Raw genomic sequence first — 11,088 nt, forward strand, 5'->3', positions numbered from 1 at the left:
ACGCTTCTGTTACATTTCGTTATCCGAATTTTCGTCTCCTAGAAGCTTTATTTATCACTTCTGTCACTCTTCTTACAGTCGACTTATGCTCTTATATTCCTTTTGGAACAAACAGTAACAATATCAGTATTAGAAGTATTATTATAACGCTCCGATTTTTAGTTTCGCCAGGATTTCTGAGGAAAAAGAAAGAAAATATCAAAGGTAAAGGAAAATTAAAATATGTTTATTGCTATGTTGATATATGAACATAAACTAACTTTGAGTTCTATAAAATATAACTTTTAAAAATATTAATATTTTATATATAATTATTATTATGGTTAACCGTACTATTTTCAAAAAATAAATATTATTTAATATTAATAATATTAAATAAATATTATTATATAAAGTATATAAATATTCCGTACAGGTTTGCTAATCTAATATAAACTAAGTTTTAGTTTCAAAATAAAATATTAACAGATCGAAAAAAAACTATAATTGTTTACTATAATACGTTCTGTGTTTACTATAATGGAATGTATTATATATAGTAACCAACATATTTCAAGACAAACTAAAAAATACTTTTAGCATAAAATTAAGATCGAAGTAATATATTTATACAAAGTAATAAATATTAAAACATATACATCTAGTAACATTGTAAATATATAGTTGAAAAATTGACCTTCGCCAATATCTTTGTAAAAAAAACTCTGATCAGGGCAGTGTGAACTTTGGATTAATTTTTTGAAATGAAAAATAAAGAACATTTTCCTTATAAATAAGTTTACACTTCCCTGATTAACAAAACTAACTGTTCAACTAACGGTTCAACAAAACTAACTGTTTTAAACTAATTCAACAAAACTGTTTTAAACGGTTTCAACTAATAAAAAAGAAGATATTTTTTAAAATAAAGACTGACAAAATGTATAAAAACTTAATATGGAAAGTATTACTTTAATTTCATTATTAGTTTTATTACTTTTGTGGCAGTTCTATTTTTATTTCTCCTTGTTTTAGATTCTTCGTCAGGGTTAATTTTCAAATAGTACCGCTGTACCATCTCCAACGTATTAGACAGCTCCGTAGGATATTGAAGGCACATGACATAATATAGACCGAAGGCACATTGCCATGCCTGCATGAAAGTGGTGAATTCTTGGAAAAATTGTTTTTCCACAAAAACTTTAAAACAATTTCCTGAAATTATAGTATTTTTATAATTCAGTATAGCATATCTAATTTCGGTACCTTTTTTTTTGTAGACGTGAGGAGAAAACAATGCTATTACACACCCCTGGTCGCTCAACGGCAAACCGCCGACCGACACGGGGAGTGTGGGACTCACCCAGGACCCATGCTGGTCCACTGGGCATACCCACTAAAAACCCCTCCGGATGTACAGGGTGGGGAAAAATTATTGGTCAAGCTTTCGCCAGTCGATTCTACTCGTCGAGATCGCCAACATTGCATCATAAACATGGTGCCGCAAAATTAACTTTCAAGGTCATTTTCAATGTCAAATTTTTTTATTGGCTTAGTCGATTCTACTCGTCGAGCTGAACAAAATTCTCAAAGGGACCATATACCGGAAATCAATATTTCATAGAGAAATTTTCGTGTGAAGTGTTTTTGCCTGAAATTTCAAAACAATCGATTTTTATAAAGTCAGAAAATAAATCTGATGCTTATAAAGTTCTTTGAAAAGCTCTCGAGGTAAGCTACAAGACTGTATAATGAGAAATAAAGAGATCCATTAAAAAAGAAAAGTTAACCTTCACATAACCTTGACAGGTGCACCCAAGGTCAAATCAGTGGCAGCATCTTATGTCCCCCTTGAAGTCATAAAACTTTTGTAAGAAACATTTTTCGATACAAGATTTGGTTTATGTGTATACTTAAATTATAAAACAGTATACTTTGGAACGCTGTAACTCACTGAAAAATGGTCCAATTGCAAAAAACAAAAAACCGTTGTATTCGCCTCATTATCAGCTACAACTTTCATTTAGAGAGAAAAATCAACTTCCATTTTAAAAAATGGCCGCCATGATGAAATCTCTAAAATGGGGCCATCTACAATTAAATGGATAATGCTATCATCTTGCCCCCTTCGAACCAAACGACTTTTGTCTGAAACATTTTTCGATACAAGATTTGGTTTTCGAGAAAAATCAATGCGTTACTTAAAATGGCTCACCCTGTATATAAATATATCCATTAACACAAGATCCAGAGGCCAATAGGGCTATCCTGGGTCGCCATTCCTTCTCGGTGGATTCGGAGCCTGTCGTAGACGTTCCGCCTCTTCCTTCGCACGCATCAAAGCACTACAAAATGTTGAGAGTGCTGACCACACCTCCCGCCGGCTTACCGTCCCTTCCAGGACGGCAGCCAGCGAGAGGGGGCGGCCAAGCACTCCCTTCAGCACATCCCTCTCCGCAATCCAAGCGGTACACTCCATCAGGGTGTGCTCCGATGAATCGGAGACCGCTGGGCAATAAAAGCATCTCGCATTCGGGACTTTCCCAATTCTAGCTAAATATGTCCCAAAGCAACCATGTCCAGTAATAATTTGCGTCATATGGAAATGTAGAGATCCCCAGTTTCTCATCATCCAGTCATTCATACATGGTAGTATAGCTAGCCGAGTGTGCTCACCCGCAATTCCATCTCCTCCTAACCATGTCTCCCATTGCGGACGCGTCTCCACTCCCTCCTCCATTCGTATGTTATCAACATCCGACAATGTGGCATTGCCACCGCGTCTCATGTCCCTAACTCTTAAGAAAACTCTTCTTCTCTCCGCGGCCACTAGTGCCCACAGAGGGGAACGAGCTAGCAAAGTCACGGCTGCGAAAGAAGCCGTTCTATAAGTAGAGCACACCCTGATGCAAATATCTCGCTGGAAGCCCCGCAGTAACCTTCCCGACTTGGCCGAAGCATCCAGAGCAGGGCTCCAGATAGAAGCCCTGTACAAAATCACCGCTGTTACTACGTTCGCATATAATCTGCGCTTACTCTCGTTAGGACCCCGAAGATTAGGCATTAAACGGCATAATGCCCGAGACACCCCGGTCGCCTTGGCCCCTACACGGCGAAAATATTCCTCAAAGTTTAAATGAGAATCCAGCCAGACACCCAAGTACCTAACTGACGGTTGCATCCTAAAGCATTGATGTCTAATGCGTAACACTGGATTAAAATCAGGGCGAGCTCGACCCCTGAAAAGAACAGCCTCCGTCTTATCCACGGCCAGACTAAGCCCGAGTGCATCTACGCGCCTCAAAATTACGACTAACTGCGCATTCATTCAGATCAGGGCTTCGTCTATAGTTTTAGCCTCCGCCAGTACGAAAATATCATCCGCGTAGCATAATATAGTACACCCGGGCTTAGCCCTCATCTCAATTACAAAATCGAATGCAATATTCCATAGTAGAGGGCCCAGCACAGAACCCTGTGGGACCCCCTTTTCCATTTTTCTATGCCGGATGCGCCCATTGCATCCCACAAATTCAAAAAACCGTTGGTGTAAATAACTGTCTATAATTCGACGGATATAATCGGGGAATCCTTTCCTTTCTAATGCCCATCTAATAGATTCCCACGGTAGTGAATTAAAGGCATTCTGAATGTCTAAACCAACCCCCATTACAAAACCCCCCTTTGATGTAGTTCGTTTAATGAACGATACCGCTGCATCTAGAGCATCCAGGGTGGAAAAACCTTCACGGAAACCATATTGAGCCTTTGACAGTCCAGCCCGGGGATTGTCCTTCATGAAATCCTTCATGCGGGTGACTAGAATTCTCTCAAAGATTTTCCCTATGTCATTTATCAAACAAATAGGGCGTGCCTTTACTGCGTTTCCCGGAATCACTTCACCCTTTGGCAATAGAACTAGTCTGGCCAGCTTCCACGGAATAGGGAAGATACTATCCCGCAGACATGCAGTAAAAACTTTAGCCAGCACCTCAATATATATTAGGTGCTTTTGTCCAAACTGATAGTGGAAGCCCGTCAGGGCCAGGCGCAGAGCTGCCCCCTTTCTTGTTAACGCAAGCTCCACGAACCTTCTGTACGGAGACGGCGTCCGCCTCCCTAAATGCGTTCCAATCTCTCCACAGGGCAGCCGGGTCATGCTTCTCTCCCTCAGGGAAGAGTGAAGAGATCAAATTCTCCAGAACATCCAAACTGAGTGTCTCGGAAAGAGCCGGTGACGAGCACCGAAACTTCCCGAGCACCAGCTTATAGGGTAGGCCCCAAGGGTCTCGGTTGACGTCTCTGATCAGTTCGGACCACGACTCGGCCTTAGCCCTTCGAATTTTATCCCGCAGGCGGTTCCTTGCCAGACGGTAAGCCTCATGCAGCTCCTCCACTTCCAGCTCCGACCTTCGTCTGCGTCGCGCACGTTTCCATCTACGAAGAGCCGCAATACATTCCCGCCTTGACGCCGCAACCTCTTCATTCCACCAATGGGCGGAAGTGCGAGGGGAGACGAACGCCCGCCCTACGCGCCGCCATGTTACATGCTTCCGTCATTGCGTATCCCACCCAGGATACCATAGAGTCAACCGCGCGGGCTTCGTCAAAAAATGTAGCTTTAAAATCCAAAGATGCTTTAAAAATTGGTTCGTCGAAGGTTTTAAAAGTCCATGCGGGATAATGTCTACGCCTGCGATCTATTAGGTCATTACCAGGTAAATTTCCTTCGACGAGTGAGAATCTAATATACCTATGATCAGATAACGACTCAACATCATCCAGGACCCTCCACCCCCGACAGATAGATGCCAACGCCGGAGAGGCCAAGGAGAGATCAACTATCGACATCCCCTGCGGCCTAACACAAGTAGGTGTATTACCAATATTCAGAACTCTGAAATCTAGGGCCGCTAGCATACCCTCTAGAATTGATCCCCTCTTGTTCGTCCGCGGTCCTCCCCAATAATTTCGGTACCCTAATAATGTGAGGGGAAATTGTAATGAAAATATTAAAATGGAATATTTTTTTAGTTTTTGAGTACAATAAAATGGAAGTTAATTATAGTACAATTTTTTTAAACTGCATTTACGTTATCGAGAAATTTTATATTATTGATGTATTATCGAATCAATTATTTCTGCAATGTAATTGTTGAAAGTGTTTCGATATCGTGAACATAGAGTAGAACTAAACAGTTTTTTAGTAGTTTTTGCGCTTAAAATGATGGTGGAAAAACTATACTCTTTCTTCCTTCATCATTTTTTCATTAGAAGCTTATAGCATGCAATGAGAAATAAGATTCATAGGAAGTGAAAAATTGTAAATAGTGGAATTTTACCAATTAAAACGATACAGGGAGCATTTATTTGAAGTTCCTCAACTATATTAATATTATCATCATCCTGAAACAAAGTGAAGGTAAGTATAGGTTGCAGAATATGTGCGCCTCAAAATTTTTACCTTGATTTTATAAAACATTTTTTCAAAATCCTCTTTGAAATATAATGTGAAAAATCTCAATGATTGGATACAATAGTCTTCATTATTATTCAATTTTAGAAACTTGTTCTGAATTGCATATTCCACTATTTTTGTAGACTTTTCCTCCATAATTCTCGGTAGATCTTCTAATGTTTTAGATGTGAGTTTATTGAAGTGAAAGATAATACTTTTTAGTTGGAAAAGAATTGGAAAGTTTTGTTTTACATCACTCAAAGAGGGTGGATTTTGAAAATCCTCTAAGAACTTGCGTTGCTCTATGTAATGACTTTCCATCATATTTTGAAAAGACTCTTCGTCATAAGTTTCTTCCCAATTATCTTCATTACTTGTTGATGTAGTAGGAGAAGGTAAATCTTGATAATTAGAACAACCTGCCATTACATGCAATTTCCGTTTTTTAGCTTGAATTGTTTCAGATTTCTCTGCAGATCATTTGCTTTCTATCCGTTTTAAATAACAGCAGCGTTCTCGAAATTTATGGAACATTGTACAAGATCTATCTCCCAAAATGTGTCCATCTTCATCTTTGTCCATAAAAGTTTCAGGGTACTTGAGTATCATTTCGGAAGCAATCTTTTTAAGTATTTGATTTGAAACGTTTTTTTTAATCTGTCTAACATCATTAACAAATATGTGACAGATCTCAGTAATAACGCTTTTATTTCTTATGCCTTCTTCACATGTTTTCAGCATATCTAATGGAACTTTATTCCAAGATACTTTATAATCCATCCAATTGAAGTTTTCTTCAGGATTGATATTAATTATCTCGATGATAGATTCATTTTGTTCTTCATTTGAAATAATTGCCACATTTTCCTTATTTTAATAGTTTATATTTACGTTCGGATCAATAAAATAGTTGTCGGGTAGAGTAATTATGTCGGAGTTTTCATTAGTTGTGATCGAACATGAATCAGATTTTTCATGCCCAAAAACTTCGTCTTTTTCTAAAAGGATGAATGTCTCATTCTTAATTAATAACAATACCTCATCTTCGGTTACTGGTGTTCCGTCAGATTCTAAAACTGGGCTATTTCCATTTATGCCTAATTTTTTAGATGCTGAAAAAATCGTTATAAAAACTTTTTATAAAAAAATTACCAATAAAATAACAAACCTTGCAATATTAAATTCTCGTATATATTGTTGTGTCCGGGGTGGTCACCCGGTACAGCAAGAGGCCGCTCAGCTGTCTCGGCTGCGTGTCATCGGATCGGCGGGTCGGAAAGAGATGCACGTTGCTAGATGCGTCGCCAAGGAGAGTAAACAAGAAGAGAAGAGGGAGGAGTCGAAGCTGGACCTCGGTCGAGACTAGACGTGATAACATTGTCACATATATTATAGAGAATTTTGTTTCGAGCAGCTTAATAAATAGTCGTTCCGTGTTAAGAGAAAAGTGTGTGTTTTCTCTTGCGAAGCGCGATCGCGAATCGGGTGCGTGAGCGCGACCGAAGCGTGAGCGGCCGATTACGTTCGGGCGCAACAATATTTTCATTTTTCGCAATTGTTACAAAGGCCTTTTTTCCTCCTCCTTTTGTCCACACTTTAAAAAGATGCATAGCGTGTTTCAAAATAACTGAAAAATAAATACAAAGAAACCAAGTAACTGTGACCTAACGTAATTAAAACTGAAAATGCAAAACATTACAGATAAATTTAAAACTCTTTGAAAGGTGAAGATTTGAAATAAAATAAAGGATTGCTATCAATTTTTTGCATTAAGACAGTTTCAGGAGAGGTAAGGTCTTTATAATTAATGAATACTTTTATATTATTCTCTATTCATAACTTTTCAAATAAACTATTACTTGAGTTATAACAAATACTTAAGTTGGTACCAAAAAAGTACAAGTTCTTAAATTCTAGGTCGATAATAAGATATTCAATTTCACATAGATTGTAGTATCCAAAACTGTCTTTTCCGTACGACACGAAACTATTTTTTTTATAAGTTATTCCTTTAAAGCTTGCCGAAACAGAAAAATAAAATTGATTTGCAGAAATCTCATGAAGTTTATTTATCTCTTGAAACACTATATTTTGTTCAAGTAACTTAGCATCTTCTGATATAACCTTATCATAGTACAAAAAATTTAAAGAAAAATTATAAGCCTGTAAAAGCTGATGTTTTCGAGAGAGAGAAAAAAGAACATTTTTATAATTTCTCGTATGACGAACAACATTTTTTAAATATTGATGTTTGTGCTCGACTGCTAAGGTCCACAATTGTCGTAATGGGCCAAATTCTATCAATAAAGTAGGATAATGCATTAAGTAATGATGTTTGGGCCTTAATGTAGACGGAAATAATATTTCATGAGCTTCTATGTATTCTTCTATTAAATAACGCAACAATGCAATTTGAGCAATCGATAATTTGAAAGCTAACAAAATGTTTACTATTTTTCGTAAAAGAATAAGTAATTTCCATTCTTCGGAGTCATTTAATTTGTTTAATCTAATTAAGGCAAAAGGTAATATGTTTAAAATTTTCATATTTTGACTATGCGTGTCACTTAACTTTTCGGACTTCTTTATTAATGGCAGGTACATTTTCTCTTCATTTTGAAAATTAATATTGCTGAGCTTTTCGTTGATATATTCGTAAGTAAATAATTTTTTAACAACTAATTTGTTTATTATTAACATGACATCGTACTGAACAATCCCTTCAAATAGGTCATGTGAAATATAAGGTGACAAACCAGGTTGACAGACACGAAAAAATTTAAATTATTAAAAATAGAATTTAATTTAATTCCTCTACTGGCTTTATTGTCATTCATTACTTTATTTATATCTTCTTTGTAAGTTTCTATTGTTCTTTTTTCAAATTTTGACGCTATAAGTTGTGAAGTTTCTTTTATGCTATTAATATGACAAAAACGACAAAAATAACCCAACATGTTAAAGTTCTCATTGAATCCACCAATAAAATGGCTGCCCAAATTATCTCCTACTAAAGCAATTAATGATCCTTTAAGAATTATATTTTTATCTCTATAACTGACTTCAATACCTATGTGTTCAATTTTCTTCAAGTCTTGTATGATAATCTTGAAAAGCTTAGACGCTCCGAATCTCTTTAGATCTTTTTTATACGTTAGAGCAACTAAATTAATTTGATCAATTTTAACACGTTGCCAAGCAGTCATATTTGCTACTGTTAAGTAAACCCCAACAATTTTATGTGTTTTCCTGGACGAACCCAGAGGGTTACAAATTTCGTAAGCATTCTGATATAATAGAAGTTTTAAAGCATTGGGATTTTGTTTAAAAAATAAGTTATTTTTAAATGCATTTCCATCTGTTATGTCAGAAAATGTATTATCTGGAGAAGTTTCTTTTACATTAAAGTATTGAGTGGAGAAATTGGAATTTCCAAAAAGATTAACGAGTGTTTCTTCTATTGGGATGTAATAATATTTTCTGTTATCATTTAAAACAATACACTTGGGTTTAACATAGTTGAAATTATTTACATAATATTTTTCTCTCGCAAACTTTGATCTAAAGTACCCATTTTGTGAGTTGTGCGCTGTTTGAAATAAGTCATTTTCTAAAACTGACTTATCAATACTTAGATTATTAAAAGTTAATTGTTTTAATAAATATTGCACGTTTACTTTATGAAAATCATTCATATGGTCAATTATAATTTGTAAAGATTGGTTAGGTAATTGATACTGTGTTTCCAACGATAAATATAAAGAGCCTAATAATTTCATACCTAAAGAATCTAAAGCTTCTTGGGAAATTTCATTTTTATTTGTTTCCTGGGGACAAGGAATTTCTTCTAAATATTCCTTGACCTCATCATTAACTGTAGAATCATTAGTAGTATTGCTAAAAATATCTTTTTCACTTTTGTGAAATCGGGTTAAGTGCTGAGCGAACGTATTTTTTTTTTAAACTGTGTGTCTGATTTACAAATCACAGAAAAAGGACATGTAATCGCTATTCCAGACATTATATGATTATAACGGTGTTTAATTATAGATTTTGTATTATTTCCAGTAAAATCACAAATTGCACATTTTATAGATACTGCAGATATATCAAATATTTGGCTACTTAATCTCTTATTACTGCTATGATTTCGGAAAAGATGCTGTCTAAATGCACGATATGTTCGGAATGTTAATTTGCAGGCATCAGTCAAACATTCGAAGGAAGCATTTTTTTTATTTCTATGAAAATATTGGTGGATATTATAAGTTCTAATATTTTTAAGGGTAACTGTACAAGTTTTACACATAAACATATTTACCTTTTGATTAGAAAAGCAGAAAACACTTTATTATAGTGCTTCTGAACACGGACTTAACTTGTGTACCTTCTTTTGTAGTGACAATACAAAGGATCCTCTAATATTTTGATTCGATACGGCCAAAATTGCAATGCAAGCGTCGCGTGCTTAGGATGATGCAATTCTCTATCGCGCATACTCCATACTGTATTATTACGATACTAAGAGTAAAATCCCATGCCAGACTGTAAATTTACTATATATATAAGTGAATTTAAGCACGTGTATGTAATATTATGGGTGCATTTTTCAATACCAGAAGCTAATTTACAAATACTGTGTAACAATACTAGATTCAGTTTAATTTTTCATAATATTCCTGTATTTTCACTTAAACCAAGAGAAAAAATACACATTTTTAGTAAAAACCTATAAAAATTAAGGCAAATTTACCAAGAAATAAATTTCCTTTGTAAATTTGCACTGATTTTTATCAGTGCACGTGAACAAAGTGTGTTATGCGTTATTTCTATACACATTGAACGCACATCGAACATGCCTGGTTTTTGCAGTGCAGCAGAGATATCGACTTCTAACAAAAAACACAATATTATGCGTACCCTGTGCTAATGAGAAAGCAGCAATAGAATTTTACCAAAACTCTATATTCTTTTATTAAAGCGAGAGAGCTCCACGAAGTCGAGACGCTATCGCTTTTCCGCCTGTTTTATAATCGATGCATTTTTTGCTGAAACCTCGGCAACCAGCAGAGATATCGACTTCTAACAAAAAACACAATATTAAGCGTACTCTGTGCTAATGAGAAAGGAGCAATAGAATTTTACCAAAACTCTATATTCTTTTATTAAAGTGAGGGAGCACATCAAGGTCGAGACACAATCGCTTTCCCTCCTTATTATACTCGAATGCATTTTTTGCCGAAATCTTGGCAACCAGGAGAGATATCGATTTCATTTAAAAAGCACAATATTTTACATACTCTGTAGTAAAATGATAGCCTCATTAGAATTTTGCGAAAAATATATCTTCGATTATTAAAGCGAGAGAGCGCGACGAAGTCGAGACGCTATCGCTTTCCCGCCTTTCTTCAACTCGATTTTTCACTTTCATCTCGGCAACCAGCAGAGATATCGACTTCTAACAAAAAACACAATATTAAGCGTACTCTGTGCTAATGAGAAAGCAGCAATAGAATTTTACCAATCCTGGTAGAAATCTGTGCAGTTTTTCTAGACACTCAAGCAGTTACTGTCTAGTATTACTGTATTCTCATAAATTGTATCAATACTGTGTAGGAAATGGACAAAAACTAGATAGAGTTTTGTTCAGT

General features: G+C 35.7%; 1 protein-coding gene across 1 annotated transcript; it reads right to left on the bottom strand.

The window, feature by feature from the left end:
- Nucleotides 1–2,242: 2,242 nt before the first annotated feature.
- LOC105279384 lies at nucleotides 2,243–3,160 on the bottom strand. Its single transcript, XM_011339120.2, has one exon. It carries the CDS (start codon nucleotides 3,158–3,160, stop codon nucleotides 2,243–2,245), a length of 918 nt encoding a protein of 305 aa, XP_011337422.2.
- Nucleotides 3,161–11,088: the final 7,928 nt, after the last annotated feature.

This window comes from Ooceraea biroi, chromosome 7 (genome assembly GCF_003672135.1).
Source record: "Ooceraea biroi isolate clonal line C1 chromosome 7, Obir_v5.4, whole genome shotgun sequence".
In the NCBI taxonomy this organism is placed as follows: Eukaryota; Metazoa; Arthropoda; class Insecta; order Hymenoptera; family Formicidae; genus Ooceraea; species Ooceraea biroi.

What these genes read in the sequence shown, in the direction of transcription:
- LOC105279384 (XM_011339120.2), bottom strand. Translation starts at nt 3,160, where the DNA reads ATGCAACCGTCAGTTAGGTACTTGGGTGTCTGGCTGGATTCTCATTTA.